Source organism: Pipistrellus hanaki (genome assembly GCF_964339955.1).
Source record: "Pipistrellus hanaki genome assembly, chromosome: 6".
Taxonomy (NCBI): Eukaryota; Metazoa; Chordata; class Mammalia; order Chiroptera; family Vespertilionidae; genus Pipistrellus; species Pipistrellus hanaki.
The window spans coordinates 88,469,371-88,486,589 of NC_140508.1; the positions used below are offsets into that span (position 1 = coordinate 88,469,371).

At 66.0% G+C, this 17,219-nt stretch overlaps 1 protein-coding gene across 2 annotated transcripts in view; it reads right to left on the minus strand.

Moving 5' to 3' along the window:
- Positions 1 to 1,924: 1,924 nt before the first annotated feature.
- CABLES1 (Cdk5 and Abl enzyme substrate 1) overlaps positions 1,925 to 17,219 on the minus strand; it is a 46,469-nt gene continuing 31,174 nt past the window's right edge. The window contains exons 4-10 of one of the 2 annotated variants that reach the window (XM_084888244.1): positions 15,274 to 15,351; positions 10,582 to 10,678; positions 9,035 to 9,191; positions 7,903 to 8,006; positions 6,246 to 6,352; positions 4,813 to 5,020; positions 1,925 to 3,248 (exon numbers count right to left, since the gene is read on the minus strand). In XM_084888244.1, coding sequence (XP_084744370.1) covers positions 3,108 to 3,248; positions 4,813 to 5,020; positions 6,246 to 6,352; positions 7,903 to 8,006; positions 9,035 to 9,191; positions 10,582 to 10,678; positions 15,274 to 15,351 — 892 coding nt within the window. In that variant the 3' untranslated portion in view covers positions 1,925 to 3,107. The remainder of the gene's footprint in view (positions 3,249 to 4,812; positions 5,021 to 6,245; positions 6,353 to 7,902; positions 8,007 to 9,034; positions 9,192 to 10,581; positions 10,679 to 15,273; positions 15,352 to 17,219) is intronic. The other variant, XM_084888245.1, reaches the window with a different exon arrangement.

Here is a 17,219-nt window from a genome sequence, read left to right on the forward strand (position 1 = left end):
TCAGGAGTCAGCGGCAGCTCACGTATCCTCCGGACGCCCGGTGGGCCGGCCTGCTGGGGTCACACCTTCCCCTCTGCACCTCGGGGTCACCGCCTCCCTCTTCCGGCCCCGCAGGGCCCTCCTGCTCTCCTCCTCGGACACCGTCCCGCACAGGGAAGGAGCGGGAGAGCGGCCGTCCCATGGGGTCTGGGTTGTTTTTTGCAAATAAAAATGAAAATTGGTTTCTGAGTGAAGGCAGCGGCTCAGGAAACTGACCTCTGACGTAGATCCCACAAAAGCCTGCAGGTCTCCCCGGGATCCCCAGAGCCGCCAAAGGCAGAAATGCACCAGCCTCCCTTCCAGCGCCGTCCTCGGTGGCCACCCAGGAGCCCAGCTCTGGCTCCGGAGCCGCTCAGAAAGGGGCTCCGAGGCCGCGGGGTGGGGAGGGAGGGGGCAGAGCTGCGTGGTGGGAGGGTGACAGCTCAGGCTCGGTCGGGCTCTGCAGCCAGACTGCCTTTCCCCCTCAGTTTTCTTTTCACTGATCCTCACCTGAGGGTACTTTTTCCATTAAGTTTTTTAGAGAAAGTGGCAGAGAGGGAGGTGGAGAGAGAAACACCGATGTGAGAAATACACCTGGATTGGCTGCTCCCACATGGACCCCGACTAGGACTGAGGATCGAACCCCCAACCCAGGCCCCTGCCTGTGACCGTAACCGAACCTGTGACCCTTCCAGGAGCATGCTGCCCGGGCTCCGTCAGCGCCTGTGCTCCTGTGAGCGATCCGTGGCAAAGCCACCCTCACCTGGCTCAGCTCAACCAGCCCGTCCGCACTTTCCAGAAAGTCTGTGTCTGAACGGTCATTATCGGGACACACACACACACACACACACACACACGACACGGGGACACGGGCCTCGGAGCACAGAGCGTCCCTGTTCTCATTGGGCTCCATTTCCTCCTCTTACAGCTTTCACCTCACTCTCTGCCTCCCACCCCTGGGGGCCCCCCACAGCCACCCCCCTCCCCGCCCGCAGCCGCCCACTGGAGCCGCCTCCTGAGCCTTCAGTCCTGTGAGTCCTGATTCAGTCTGTCCTCCCATCCGCCCTCAGCACTCTCCGACCCCCTTCCGAGCCCAGGGCTGAGGCCGTGTCTGAGACACACACCCCCCCCCCCCAGCGGCTCTGGCAGCGAACGCCCCCTCCCCAGGCCCCTCCCCCTTCCTGGCTGTCTTCCCCTCGGGTGACACACGGATGGTCTCATCTATGGACAAACCTCTATCATCCTCCCCCCGCCCCCAACTAACTCCAATCCGACAGGCCTCTCACCACCCTCAGGCCACAACAGGGTGAGACTTGAACCAACGGACCAACACCCGTCGACAAGGAAACGACGGACATTCAGGGACGTCCAAGCTCACCCGCTCTCTCCCCTCGGCTGGACCAGGCTCGGCCCCCAGCGGACGTGCCAGGCGCGGCCCGAGGCTGAGGACCCGGAGGTGGTGGGGGCCGGGCGAGAGCCGCTGGGAGCCGGGGGCAGACACAGGAGGCAGGGCTCCGGGCATGTGGGCCTCAGGATGGAGAAGTGTGGAGTGCTGGGCCCTAAATCTTAGTGGGTCCAGCCAGACCCTCTACAGAATCCCTGACACGCAATCCAGTGAAGGAAACGTGTCAGCAGACGCTTAGCACCAAGCCCAGTCCATTGGGAGCCTCCCGCTCACTCTCCCCAACGGCGCTGGAACCTCTGGCCAGCGAGCTCGGTCCGGCCGCTCGGAAGGCTGAACCCATCCCCCTCGCCCTGCCCCTGCCCGGGGAGAGGGGAGAGGCTCTGCTTTCCGCGTGACGTCTGAGGGGAACGGCGGCAGGTGAGTCAGTGATGCAGGGCGGGGGTGACACTGGGACATGTGTGTGTACACACACACACGCACACACATGCACACACATGGATGTAGAAACAATAAAATACTTTAATTCTCTTTACGTGGCCACAGGCCTCCCTGCGGCGAACCTTGGTGGGGCTTCTTGTGGGCTTTAGGGGACGGCCTGGTGACGACGGTGGTGACACGCTGTTGGTGACGCACAGGTGGTCCCAGCCGTCAGCACCGCCCGCACAGGGGGACCCTCTCCAATGGGCACAGCCTCGGCCCGAGGCAGCTGGTCCCAGCTGGCTGAACGCCTCAAACACGAACCGTGTGCCTTACCCTTGTTCTGGATTCTATAAAACACGGAATGTATGTACATACAGCACAACAAAGTGCCTAGCGTGCACTCTAACATAGAGCACCGAGCCCACCACGGAGTGCTGCCCCCGCCGGCCCCGTGGCGGGGGTGAAACACGGGTGTGAGGTGGGATGCCAGACGTGTGGAGCGCCTGCACCCTTCCCATGGGGCTCCGACACGAGAACGGACCTTTGCCCCGTGGGGGGGGGGGGGGGGTAGTGACAGAAGCCCGGTCACTGTCTGGGGCACACGTGTCAGACACTCTGGTACCAAGAGCAATGGCTCCTCGAGGTTCTCCAAAACCACGTGAACCCACCCGGGCTCACGGCCCCAGGCGGCAGCCCCTGGGGGTGGGGCGGGGTGTCCCCGGCGAGGTCTGTGCTGAGGGGCAGGCTGGCTGCGGCTCGGGGCCGAGGCAGCCTTGCTCAGACACAGACACACACACACGGGCACAGGCCCCCGGGACAGCGCCCTCCAACAGCTGGCAGACACTGGCCCCTCCACCGTGAGGGCCTTTGCAAAGCTTCCCTCCAACGTGTCCAGGCGCCTGCCCTGCTCGGCCCCAGCGTGACGCTCAGACTTGGCAGGAGGAGTTCTGGACCGGCCGCAGGTCTGCGTGCCGGGAGGAGGAGGACTGGGGGCCGGCAGGCACTCTCGCTGTGGAGCCGGAGGGCCACCGTGTCTCCGCCCAGGCCTCCCCGCCCGGCGGCAGTCACTCCGGGGCTCTCGGCGGCAGACGGGACTCCCTGCACAGCCTCCGCACAGCGTGTTGGGAGGAGAGGCCGTGCGCTGAGCTCTGCTCGGGAACGAGTCTCCAGTGGCAGCACAGCCTCTGCCTGGGAAGCATCGGCCGGACCTGTGCTGGGAGTCCCGTGGCACCAGAAGCGCAGGCACCAGTAAGTGCCGGCCGCGCTAGGAGCTCTGGACCAGGCGTCTGTAGTGGGGCATGATCTCGTGCTCCGGCAGGTGCAGGGCGAACTCCAAGGCCACCAACACGGGGAACTCGAAGGCAATCAGCTCGCGTCTGTTCAGGCGGAACTTCTCCTCCAGCTTCTGCAACAGGAAGAGGAGAGGAGAGCACGTGAGCGTGAAGACCGCACCCCAGCTTTCTCCCCGTGAGCCCCTCCCCACGGCCAGGGAGGTTTACAGACAGGGTGGGCACGGCCCTGGAGGGCGTGAGGGCGTCAGAGCTCGGGAGCAGAGGGAGGCTTCGCACGGGACTAGTGCTGTGGCGTGTGGGCACTGGCCATGGCGTGTAGGGCACTGTCCGTGGCGTGTGGGCACTGGCCGCGGTGTGGGCGCCGGCCATGGCGTGTGGGTGCTGGAGGCGTGGCATGTGGGTGCTAAAGGTGGCGTGTGGGTGCTGGCCGTGGCGTGTGGGCGCTGGAGGTGGCGTGTGGGCGCTGGAGGTGGCGTGTGGGCACTGGCCGTGGCGTGTGGGTGCTGGAGGTGGTGTGTGGGTGCTGGCCGTGGCGTGTGGGCGCTGGCCGTGGTGTGTGGGCGCTGGAGGTGGCGTGTGGGCACTGGCCGTGGCGTGTGGGCGCTGGAGGTGGCGTGTGGGTGCTGGCCGTGGCGTGTGGGCGCTGGCCGTGGTGTGTGGGTGCTGGAGGTGGCGTGTGGGCACTGGCCGTGGCGTGTGGGCGCTGGAAGTGGCGTGTGGGTGCTGGCCGTGGTGTGTGGGCGCTGGCCGTGGCGTGTAGGGTATTGGCTGTGGTGTGTGGGCACCGGCTGTGGCGTGTGGGCACTGGCCGTGGTGTGTGGGCGCTGGAGGTGGCATGTAGGGTATTGGCTGTGGCGTGTGGGCACCGGCCGTGGCGTGTGGACGCTGGAGGTGGCATGTAGGGTATTGGCTGTGGCGTGTGGGCACCAGCCGTGGCGTGTGGGCGCTGGCCGTGGTGTGTGGGTGCTGGAGGTGGCGTGTGGGCGCTGGCCGTGGTGTGTGGGTGCTGGAGGTGGCATGTGGGCGCTGGCCGTGGCGTGTGGGCGCTGGAGGTGGCATGTAGGGTATTGGCTGTGGCGTGTGGGCACCAGCCGTGGCGTGTGGGCGCTGGCCGTGGTGTGTGGGTGCTGGAGGTGGCGTGTGGGCGCTGGCCGTGGTGTGTGGGTGCTGGAGGTGGCATGTGGGCGCTGGCCGTGGCGTGTGGGCGCTGGAGGTGGCATGTGGGCGCTGGCCGTGGTGTGTGGGTGCTGGCCGTGGTGTGTGGGTGCTGGAGGTGGCATGTAGGGTATTGGCTGTGGCGTGTGGGCACTGGCCGTGGCGTGTGGGCGCTGGCTGTGGTGTGTGGGTGCTGGAGGTGGCGTGTGGGCGCTGGCTGTGGCGTGTAGGCACTGGAGGTGGCATGTAGGGTATTGGCTATGGCGTGTGGGCACCGGCCGTGGCATGTGGGTGCTGGCTATGTGGGCACCAGCCGAGGAGACGAGTTTCCTTACGCCATGGGGATGTCCTTTGAGAGGAGAAGCCCGGGCCCTCCCCCGAAGAGACCACCACCGAGGCCACAGGAGGCCGAGGTCAGTGCCGTGTGTGATGGCGCCTGGGTGAGCACCACGAGACCCCGTGGCATTGCCGTGGCAGAGTCACACGGGGGCGGGGGCGGCCGGCCACGGCCACGGCACTCACATCGATCAGGTGCTTGACCTCGTGCTTCCGGAGGTCGCTGCTGATCTTGGCGGCCAGCAGCACGCAGGCCCCCGCACAGAGCTTGCGGTTCTGCTTGTTGAGCTTCCCCCGGAGGGCCAGCTTCTCGAAGTAGACGAAGGCCGCGGCCACCGTGGGCTCCTCGAGGCCGCAGTCCTCCTGCGCCAGCTTCCGCATCTCCCGCTTCAGGCTGGAGGGCGGGAAGGCCTGCTGAGCCTGAGCACAGCCCGGACAAGGCTCGCCCGAGAGCACCTCCCTCCTGTTCCCCAGGGGACGGCCCGGCACGTGAGCGGGACGCCGCGTCACGGGGAGACTCGTCCGGGCCAGCCGCCGCCCACCAGGGTCCGTGGGGTCCCAGAGGGTGGCAGCCATGGTCTAGACCCCGTGGCGTGGGTGCACGCGGGACCCCAGGGTGGGCGGGGTCCCTGGACGCTCGGAGAGCTGCCCGATGGAAGAGGGACCCCACGGATGACCAGGTCCCGTCAGAGACAGAGACAAGGCGTGAGGTGGGCGTCGGAGTCCGTTACCGACGTCAGGAGGTCAGCTCGGAGCACACAGGGTGGCTGCGGCGAGGGCAGCGCGGAGCCCGAGCTCTGCTTACCTCTGGTCAAACCGAACACGCCAGCACCAGGTCAGCACCGAGGTCTGGGCGGACATACATGCCGGCACTTATTCCCACATGGCGTTGCCACACGCAGTCCAGCCCCATTACCACACGCTCACACACATGCACACACATGCACACACGTGCATGTGCTCTCCTGGTACAGGCACCACACGCCAGCCTCCTCCGGCGCAGCCAGAGACTGGGTGGCCAGCAGACGTGTCCCCCAAATGGACCCAGTGTCCACCAGGAAACGGCCTGGTTTTGCTGTAGGACAGGGCGCGGCTGTGCCTCCTGGGGGGGCCGTGGGCAGGGAGCCGTTCCAGACCGGGAGCCCAGCTCCTCCCCTGCTTTGTCTGCCCGTGTCTCCCAGGCCGCTTCCCGTCTCACAAATCGGGCTGAACGACGGGCTGCAGGCATGGCAGCGGGAATGACAGCTGGTCCTTGCCAGCTCCTGCCACGAGACCCGCCCTCTGCCCTCCGCCCTGGTGCCCACAGGGGCCTCCCGGCAGCTAGCCCTTTGTGGGCCTTTCTTGTAGTTCTCACCCAAGGACACTCTCCGGTTGATTTTTAGAGAGAGGAAGAGAGGGGGAGAGAGATGTTGGTGTGAGACACATTGACTGGCTGCCACCACACACACCTCACTGAGGCCAGGTCCGTGCCCTTGACTGAAACGCAAACCTGCAAAACCCACCCCCGCCCCGGGATGCTCTAACCACCGCGCCACCGCCAGGGCCCAGGAGCCTCTGCTGAACGGCCGCCCGAGCCTGTGGGAGGGGCGCAGAGGGGCTGAGGGCGCGAGCGGCCGTACCTCCTGATCTTGCTGAGCGTGAGCTTAATGTGGGGGAACCGCTCCCGGAACGCCTCATTCATGTCCTTCTTGAGGTCCGAGGGCTTCACGTAGGCGATCACCGTGGTCTGCAGGGAAGGCAGCCAGGTCACGCCCGCCCGCCCGCGGTCCCGGCCGGCACTGCAGAGGACACCACGGTGACGCCCACACCCACGCCCACGCCACAGGGAGCCCGGGAGCCTGGCCCGAGGAGGCCCCGCCTCTGGAGGCAGGGGCCTTGGCAGGACCGGGGACGCGCAGCACATGGCCTCTGACCTGCGGGGTCAGCGCCTGGCGGGGAGGAGCCCCACTCGCACACCATGGGTGCACACCGTGTCACCCCCCACCGGCAAATGAGCTCCCTACTGTGCACTGGCTCAGACCAATGAGCTCCCTACTGTGTGCTGGCTCAGACCAATGAGCTCTGGTGGTTGCTTTTAAAGAAACAATTGACCTCACAGGTCAGAATGGAAAAGAACTACCCACAGGTCTGGTTCACTTTCTGTGTCGGCAGCTGGGGAATAAGGAGGGAAGAGCACGGAGTGGGGGCAGTTTTAAACTAAATGCCTTTGGCCCGGCCTGTGTGCTCAGAGATTGAGCATCGTTCTACGAGGAGGTCACGTTTGATTTCCGGTCAGGGCACATGCCTGGGCTGCAGGCTGGGGTGTGGGGTGTGCAGGAGGCAGCCAGTCAGTGATTCTCTGGCATCACTGATGCTTCTCTCCCTCTCTCCTTCTCTGTAATCAATAAGAACGTATTTTGACAATGAGTGAGTACACTAAATGCCTTTGGTAATCCATCCCGGCTCTGTGGCCATCGGAACGTCTGGCTCCCGCCCAGTTACAGGAGACACGCGGCAGTGGCGGGCCAGGCCCGGTTTCTCTGACGGCAGCTCGTGGCCAGATGTTCCGTGAGGAGAGGCCGAGGGCGGGGCCTTGCGTGAGGCCGCTCAGCTCCGAGTGGGTGCCCGGCGGCTTTCGCAGTAGCTGGGCCACACGCTTCCAGACGGGACAGGAGCCTGTCCCGGGAGCAGGCCCGGCTTCCTGCTCGCTGTGCCCTCCGGCCGTTCTGGTCCCGCTCTCCCCCCGATTCCCATGTGCAGCCCCGGGGCAGCGGGTTTCCCGAAAGCCCTCGCCTCTCCCCACGGCGTCCGGGCCTGCTTGCCTCCGAGTGGGCGCGTCTCCCTAAGAAGGCCTCTGATCTCGGGGCACGGCGCCCGGAGCAGAGCGGCGGGAGGCGGTCAGCAGGAGCCGAAACCACACGCACAGGGAAACAGGAAAAGCCCGAGAAACAGCCGCAGCGTAACCCCCACCGTCCTGCTCCCACCTTCCCAGAGGGCTCAGCCGCTCTGAGCCCGGCCACGTGGCTGCTCAGCGGCACTGCAGACCCCTCCCAGGAGCACTGCAGACTCCACCGAGCCGGCCGCCCGCCCTCCTCCTCGAGGGTCTGCAGACGCCACGCTTTGGCGAGAGCCGGGAGCTAGCGTGACGCGTGCAGCCAGCAACCAGAACCCTGGCGGCCACGCTCCGGTCCCCCATCAGCACCCGGAGGGTCCGGCCGAGCAGGGTCTGAGGGCCCGTTCCGGCCGCGCGCCGAGGGGCCACGCACCGAGGGTCCGCCCGCCCCTCCAGCCACTCACCATGTACGACGGGAAGATGAGCACCCGCTTGTGCTTCCCGCACGGCCACTGGGGGTCGTCCAGGAGGTTGGGGTCGTAGTCCACGAAGTCTCCCAGGTCGCTGCCTGCGGGCACAGCAGAGGGACAGTGAGGGCCCGGCCGCGGGCAGCGCAGGGCCGGTCAGGGCACCGCCTGCCGTGTTGTCACGGTCTCTGCGGCCGAGAAGGCGTGTCCTCCCGACAGGGACACCAGATTCTCAGGTGACGACGGCCTTCCCGGCTTCAGGAAGTGACGTGTGAACCTCCCAGCCCGAGAGCACAGAGCCCCACGGAGCACGGACACACGGGGACTCGGCCCTGACCCCGCGGTCCCTGGCCGCCGAGCCCGAGAGGACGCTTTGTGGGACCCTCCTGGGCGACCGCTGTCCACGTGAACACGGGCCAAAGCGGGCCCAGGCCCCAGGCCCAGCGTGGCTGGAGCACGGACAGGCTGAGCCTCCGACCGCCGGGGCCTCCGAGCAGGGACACTGCTCCCCGGGGACTCCGGCAACCCCACAGGGGGCGCAGGCCGGCGGGAGCACCAGCCTCCTCCCGCAGCCCCTCCTCCTCCCGCAGCCCCTCCTCCTCCCGCGGCCCCTCCTCCTCCCGCGGCCCCTCCTCCTCCCGCAGCCCCTCCTCCTCCCGCGGCCCCTCCTCCTCCCGCGGCCCCTCCTCCTCCCGCGGCCCCTCCTCCTCCCGCGGCCCCTCCTCCTCCCGCGGCCCCTCCTCCTCCCGCAGCCCCTCCGCAGAGACCCTCAGGACGTCCTCTCGGACCCCGGGCTGCCGGCCGCTGTGTGAGGAGCCGACCTGAGCAGGAGTGCAGGCAAGGCCGGGTGACAGGGCGACTCTGAGGCGCAGGGAGGTGGCGAGGAGCCAGGCCCCGCCCGGCCCCTCCGCACGAGGCCGTGGGGTTTCCCGGGCCGCCCAGGGGCTGGGCAGAGGCATCTCCCTGGAGAGGCCCCTGTGGCGGCTGTGAGGCCCGTGGCCTGGAATCCTCTCGCCCAATCACTCGCTGCGGCACGAGCTCACACTCAGGGACCGGCCTCCAGTCTGCTCACGGGGACCCACCCACACCGGACCGGCCGCCTCCCGCCTCGCCCGGCCCGGCAGCCCACCTGCGTCGAGGCTCCCCTGGGTGCTGCTGGCCCGGCCCAGCGAGAGGCTGCGGTGGCTCAGGGTGCGGAGGTGGGAGAAGGAGCAGGTGGAGTCGATGGTGGCCCTCCGGGCGCCCAGGGCGTTGGTGGGCCACAGGAACTGGGTGTAGGACACCGTCTGGAAGGAAGGCGGAGGGCGGAGGGCGGTGATGGGCGCCCCCAGGGGCGGGGCTGACCGACCCGGCGACACGTCCACGCCTCCCAGCGACTGGCCATCAGCGACTGGAGGTGACCGACCGCCACTCGGCCAAACCTGCCGAAGCGCTGCCCCCACCCCCGCCCCGTGAGAACGCTCAGGTCCCGCGGCAGATGTGTGTGTGATAACACGGCGTGTTGTCCTGACGCTGTGGGGCTGTGGGGACGGGGGGCCGTGGGGACGGGGGGCCGTGGGGACGGGGGCCGTGGGGACGGGGGGCCGTGGGGACGGGGGGGCCGCGGGGATGGGGGGCCGTGGGGACGGGGGGGCGTGGGGACGGGGGGGCCGCGGGGACGGGGGGCCGCGGGGACGGGGGGGCCGCGGGGATGGGGGGCCGTGGGGACGGGGGGGCCGCGGGGATGGGGGGCCGTGGGGGCCGTGGGGGCCGTGGGGACGGGGGGGCGCGGGGACGGGGGGCCGCGGGGACGGGGGGGCTGCGGGGACGGGGGGGCCGTGGGGACGGGGGGGCCGTGGGGACGGGGGCTGTGGGGACGGGGGGGGAGGGGATGGGGCTGTGGGGACGGGGGGCCGCGGGGTCGGGGGGACGGGGGGCCGTGGGGACGGGGGGCCGCGGGGACGGGGGGGCCGCGGGGACGGGGGGGCCGTGGGGACGGGGGCTGTGGGACGGGGTGGGGAGGGGATGGGGCTGTGGGGATGGGGTGAGCTGCATTGGCACAGGCGGGCACCCGCAGCATTCCAGGCCCTGACGGCTGGAGTCCCTGACGAGGTCCGTGCCCTGAGCCCTGGGCAGGTCCATCCACGGGGCTCCCCTCCACTGTCCCCCCCATTACCGGGTGGACACTCAGCCTTCTCAATGGCTGCCGGGGACCATGGGTCAGGCCCTGGGGGCAGCTCCCTGCATGCTCACTGCCGCAACGTCTCCCTAAGGACACCCTGCATGCCTCCCCAACAGGCTTTGGGGCTCATGGAAAACCTCACCCCCAGCCTGTGAGCCGCGCGTGGCAGCAGGGGCTCCGCCGGAGCCGAGGGGCTCGCAGCCTCAGGGCCCCAGGAGGCCGGCCGACACCCCGGTCTGGTCATGGGGAGGCGGCTTGCGGGCACCATTTGTTATTGCTGTTCATCCAACCCACATCCCTGCACCCAGAGCACGCGTGTGGACACATGTGGACACATGTGGGTGGGTGTGCGCACGCACCCGCTAGGAGCAGAGGGCTGGTGTCAGGAGCCCAGGAAGGTGCCCCCACCCCCGAGCGAGGCATGTGGCCTGCCCCGCCCCCTCCCTTCCCACCGCCCCCTTCGCCTCCCGAACCCGGGCCTGGGCACAGGCTCGCGACGGGAGCCGGCGGCTTACCTTCCCGTCAGCGCCCAGCTCCACGCCCTCCAGGCCAATGACCTCCTTCAGGCTCACGGCACCTGCTGACTGTCGCCCTCCGTCCGACTTCAGGTCCCTGGAGGACAAGCCAGAGGAGACGTGCTGTTTGCACCTGGAAGAGACGCTGGGACGCTCACCACACGAGGCACCAGTGGTGCTGACGGGAGGGACCGGGCAGGATGGCCGGGCCTCCCCTGCCTCTTGCTGGGCGGGCTCAGCGGCTCAAGGGCAGCCCCCCCCCAGTCTTCTCTTCTCTCCCCCCCCCGCCGCCTTCTCTTCTCCCCCAGCCTTCCCCCCCCCAGCCTTCCCCCCTCCCCAGTCTTCTCTTCTCTCCCCCCCCCCCCCGCCTTCTCTTCTCTCCCCAGCCTTCCCCCCCACCGGCCTCCCCCCTCGCCCTTCTCCCCCTCCCTGCCTTCCCCTCCCCCCTTCTCCCCCCGCCCCCGGCCTTCCACCCGCCCCCTGACATGAAGGACGTGCAGCCGAACGAGCGCCTGAGGGAGGGAGGGGTGCAGAGTGAGGGACCCCGGCTCCCTCCGCCAGCCAGTCCCTCCTCTCGGCGACGCCCTGGCACGGGGACTGCGTTCTCTGGGCTGGCGCTGCTGGCTTCTTGTTAAATCGGGGGACCCCTCGCCCCCCTTTGTTAGCCAGGAGAAAGAATCTCCCTCCTGAACAGCTCGGGCTTACTGCTGGCCACGAATCACTGGGCCACAGGAGTCACCCACCCGCCTGGCCGGGCCCCCTGGACATGAGTATCTGCTTATAAAACACGCTAACAGCACGCTAACAGCACGCAGTTACAGGACATGGCACACTGACAAGGCTTCTGTGGACGGACACTAAAGTCTCCAAACGTCACACATGACCTCTAGGCCACCCATCAGCTCCTCCCAGGACCGTGGGGCAGCACCGCCCGCAGAGAACGGTGCGCCTGGGCCACGGCCGTGCTCTCGGGGGGAGGGGCCCCGCCGGGACCACGTCTGTGACGGCAGCCAGGGCCCCCGGGCATCGCTCCTGAAGGACAATGCGCTGAACACGTCGGCGTGTAAATAACTTAGAAGCTAATTACACGTTAACAGGCTTTCCAGATGCTTAACAGCAGCCAGAGATGTGCTTCACGGAGCGCAGAGCGTGAGGCGGGCACTGCTGGGGCTGCACCGCCAGGCTCAGCGGCACGGCCGACAGACCCCTCGCCGTCGCCCCCGGCACAGCCGCCATTGGGCAATCTGCCCGCGGGTCCAGAGCAGACGGTACCCCAGTGCGGAACCAGTGGACGGGCCAGGCCGCCAGGCCGCGGACGATCAGAGCAGCGTTCAGTCCTTCATGCTCCCACTGAGCATGCCGTCCACATGCCATCCACACGCCACCCCACGGAGAGGGGCTCCAGGGACAAGACAAGTCCCCTCCCAACTTCCACCAGGAAATGACCTGGGAGAACCCCCTTCCACCCCCACGCCCCATTCCAGCCAGGACCGTCCCTGCTTCAGGCAAGCCCAGCTCACGGGAACGGAAGGCTGGCTGATCTGTGCACACGGGCTGCTGTGTGCATTTCACGCCGACCACAGGATGCTCGGTCGGGAGGTGACACGGAGCTGTCGGAGGGCGAGGCAGGCGAACTGCTGACAGCCAGAGACCCGAGGGGTGTGGACAGAGACGGGGAGCTGGTGTTGTCCGAATGCACCCCGCCCTGCACCCCCTCCATGCCGATCATGCTCCGGGAAAGACTGAATTCCCAATGGGAAAGAACGGGAAAAGAGGGCAGTTATTAGAAGCGTCTCCTACCTAAGAGGGCAGCAAAGTGCAAGCAAGGCCAACCAGCCCTGGCCCATGTGGCTCAGTGCATCTGCCTGCGGACCAAAGGGTCTCGAGTTCTACTCCTGCCAAGGGATGTACCAGGGCTGCGAGTTTGACCCCCACCGGGTTAGGGCTCCAGCAGGAGGAATCAATCCATGTGTCTCTCTGCCTTTCCCCTCCTCCCTCCCTTCCACTCTCTCTAAAAACCATAGAAAAAATGTCCCAGGGTGAGGATTCACCAAAACAAAACAGGAAACAAAAAACCAGGCCAAACAGCGAGGGGCGCTGGCAGCCAGCCTGTCACTAACAAGCCTGGTGTCCCCGCCGAGGACACGGGAGCCAAGGGCCAGAGACCTCGCTGAGGAGCGGACGCGGAGGGAGGGGGGAACGGGCCTGTCACTCCCCAGTGGAGAGCCAGCCTCGGGCTGGGCAAGGCCCAGTGGCAGGCGCTTCGCAGGAATTCTGGGAAGGCCACGCCAAGTAAACAGGGGCCTGAGACTGAATCTGCACCAAGACCGTCAGCAAGGAACTGGGAAACCTACAGGCAGGAGGGCCTGTCAGGCCCCGGACCCCCAACTGCTCTGGGATCAGCCGAGAGCCCGCTGCTCCGTGAGCCAGGGGGTGGGCTGCGTGCCCGGCTTCTTCAGGAAAGGCGCAGCGTCAACGGCTCTGACACGGGCTTGGCCGCAGCACACTGAGGTCTCTACGATCCATCTACGTGAGAAGCTGGTGGGCTGGGACAGCGCTCCCTCCGACTGGACCCACTCTGGTGTCGGGGAGGGGCTGGCAGGACGACTAAGTCAGGGGTGCACGTAAAGCCCCCCCACCCCCATGCCCCCCGGCCGGCCTGTCTGCTTGGCTCGCAGAAGTCAGGAGCTGGTCGGTCCAGTTGAGCTTAGACCCAAGGACAAACCAGCGGGGGCTGGATGGGGCGGCTGCAGAGGCAGCAGACAGACCCGGAGAGACACGGCCACCCTGAAGGATGCTCTCCATGCCGGGGGTTCCCGAGCACGGGGAAGGGCTTTCGAGTTTCCTGTTTTTAAAGCGTTCTTGGGATGAAGTTGGGACTGCACATGCACCCGCCCGGGGTGGTCTGCGCCTGTCAGAACAATCGGGCACACGTGGCCTGGTCCACGTGCCCACGTACAACGGAACCACGGGAGCCAGAAACCGCGGTGAGCAGCCCCGTGGCAGAGTCGGGCGGCCGGCTCAGCTGGGAGTCGGGGGCAAGGAGCGTCCCCCGAGCCTGAGGGCTCGGCTGCCGGGCAGCGAAGCCACCACCGCACCCCTCACGACCTCTGGGCTTCGGTCCTGGTCACGGAGAGGGCTTTAGCGTAGAAGGAAAGAAACTGTCCACAGTGAGAACATGCTGGTTAACATGTACCTGAACTACAGTAGTTTAAAAAACATGTACACGTGTAAATTTACCAGCATAAATACTTATCATTAGAGCATAATTGTTTCCCAATTATCAGTTTAAAAATCATAATTATAAGTGGCAGTTACTATAAATAAGATATCTGTTCATGAAAACATTTAAAAAGCAGGACTGCCCGGCCAGTGTGGCTCAGTGGTTGAGCATTGACCTATGAAGCAAGAGGTCATGGTTCGATTCCCCGTCAGGGCACATCCCCAGTGTGGGGCGTGCAGGAGGCAGCCGATGCGTGAGTCTCTCTCATCATTGATGGCTCTGTCTCTCTCTCTGAAATCAATAAAAATATATTTTAAAAATGAGCCTTTTAAAAAATATATCTTTTATTGATTTTTTACAGAGAGGAAGGGAAAGAGAGAGTTAGAAACATCGATGAGAGAGAGTCATCGATCAGCTGCCTCTGGCACACCCCCTACTGGAGATATGCCTGCAACCAAGGTACATGCCCTTGACCGGAATCGAACCCGGGACCCTTCAGTCCCCAAGCCGACGCTCTATCCATTGAGCCAAACCGGTTTCGGCAATATATTTAAAAAATGAAAAGCAGAACACTTCTCAGTCCTGCTGCTCAAGCTGCCCTGTGCTCCGTTCTCCCGAGGAACTCGGCGTTCGCTGCCAGTGGGCGCGTCCTTTCTCTGCGGGGGCCCCGGGGGCCCGGCCGCGGGCTGGTACGGAATCTACTCCTTCTGCATCTTGGTTTCTCGTCTATAAAAGCGGAGGGAGTGCGAGTTGGATTGTTCGTATCCAAGATGTGAGGTGGTGTCCGGTGAGCCCTGCCCACTCCGCCTCCGCCTCCCCTCCGGGGCCAGAGCAGGATGGTCTCCCAGCAGACCCAGGCGACTCCCCTCAGCGCCCACGGCTTCGCCTCCTGCGGTTTCAGTGACCCCTGGGCCACTGTGGCCCGAAAACATTAGATGGGAAATTCCAGAAACAATTCGCACGTTTAAATTCTGCGCCCCCCTCGCGTCAGGGCTGGCTCCAAGCCCAGGCCCAGGAGCCAGAGTGAGCACTCAGCTCGTGGCACTCCCTTCCTGACCGGCCTGGCTCCAGAGCTGGCCGGCCGGGGTGGGCCCTGCAATGTCCTTCTTCACAGCATCGGGAGATGCCAACGTGCATATCAGAAGCAGCAGGCAGCATGGGGAGGACACATACATGTTCACTCACACACACACACACCCCGATACACACGGGGACACACACACAGATACACACGGGGATACACTCGGGGACACACACAGAGATATACACACACACAGATACACATGGACACACACACACACACACACACACACACACACACACCCCTGCAGGACGCTTTTTGGCTGAGAGCAGGTGGAACGTTTCCTGTGACGGTCACACACTCCATTCTCAGTGTCAGAGGCCGGGCAGCACCTCCCCACGTGGCCCCGCGGACGCTTGCCCAGAGAGCACGGCGAGATGCTACGTACCCAGGCTGGGCGCCGTCCCGATACGGCAGCACCGAGAAGACGCTGCAGAAGGACCGCCTGCCGCTGAGGAGGACGATTCTACCAACAGAACAGAAAAGAACAAACTGAATGCAAGACTCTTACATTTAAAATCCCCGCGATGGCCAAAGCCGGTGTTGCTCAGTGGATAGAGCGTAGGCCTGCGGACTGAAAGGTCCCAGGTTCGATTCCGGTCAAGGGCATGTACCTTGGTTGCGGGCACATCCCCGGTAGGGGTGTACAGGAGGCAGCTGGCCGATGTTTCTCTCTCATCGATGTTTCTAGCTCTCTATCCCTCTCCCTTCCTCTCTGTAAAACTCAATAAAATATATTTTTAAAAATCCCCGCGATGAAGAGCGCATGGGATCCGAGCCTGCCGCTCCCGCCATCCGCTGACACTGCCTCTGATCCCGCTCGACAGCGAGTCCTCCTCCGTGCTACCTGCGGCTGAGGCTGCCCAGGCAGACAGTGCGGGCTGAGCTGGTGCCACGCGTGCCCGCAGCCACCGGAACCCCGGCTCCCACCCTGCACCGGGAGCCAGAGCGACGGGCCAGCCCCGCGCGGGAGACACACACACACACGCACACGCACACGCACACACACGCAGGGCTCGTCAGGCGTGACTCTCTCCTAACGCATGAGCTGGGGGCCAACCCAGGACCACAGCCTCAGCCTCCATCGGTCCGCTCCGTGCTGGTTTGCTCAAGCAGACGTAACACAACTGCTCACAAGCGTCCATCCGACGCCGGGTTCTAAATGTTCTAAATGTTTAAATGAAAGGGACACGGGAGGCGACCGACCGTGGCCCATCCCCCCGTGGGCCTGGGGCCCGCTCCTCCGAGACCGGAAGAGGCGCCTCCTGCAGGGGGCTGGGCACCCAGGGCTCCTCGGACGACAGACGCCCGGTGCCCTGCCTCCCCCGGGCGGAGGAATCCTTGCACCCCAGCCTGCTGGCCACCAGGCAGAGCACGGGGCGGGCACAGAGTGACCGATCCCCACAACAGCGGAGAATCAGGGCTCTGTCCCCCGCTCTGCACAGCCTGGGCCCGTCCAGGCGGGAGGAGAGGGTCTGACCCCACGCCACCCGCTCTCCACGGAGAAGAGCCCGGACCCCGCTCCCCGGCGGGCGGCAGGCCGGCGAGGGCAGATTGTCCGCTCAGAGAGGCTTCGCCTCCCTCGGGCCGCAGACCGGCTGGGACTTTCCACTGGAACCGGAGTGTGAGCGCACACACACGCCCGAGAGACGCGGCGTTCTTCCACGGCTTCGCCACCGAGGCCCTCAGTCAATGAGCTGCTTGTTCGGCTTCGAGATCGCGCCGTGGTCTGGCCGGGAGCCTGGGCGGCTGGCAGCTCGTGTCCATTCAGAAAAGCTCGTTCCGCCAACAGGCAGGCCCAGCAGCCGGCTGGGGAGGCGAGGGCGGGCCACGCCGCTGGGCACGCCCCTCTTTCTCAGCCAGTCAGCTCCCACCGCCTTCCCGGGACAGAGAAGCCACGGTGCAGCGGGTCCCGCCCCACAGAGCCGAGAACACGTCCCACGCGTGTCCCGAAGTAGTTCTGGGTCCGGGGCGGGCGGCATCGGCCTGAGCAGCACACACCAAGGGGAGGCGAGCCCGTGCCTCTGCTTCCCTCACCGGCAGCTCCACGCTGTGACTCCAGAGCCCGTGGGGTCCGACCCGGGTTCCTGTGAGCGTGCTAACGTGCTTTGTGTCCGTCCTGCACACGCACACGACGTCAGATTCTCGGCCCCTACACGCGTGTGTGCGTTTGCAGAAGCAGATCGGACGCAGCACAAGACGACGTGACAGCCCCGCTCCGTCCTGATGGCCGACGGCTTCGGGAACCGGCGCCTCCACGTCTCCCTCCGGCCAGGGCGCCCTCCTCCAGCGCGAGGGGCCCGCAGAGCCCTGTCCGTCAGGATGAGCAGGAAG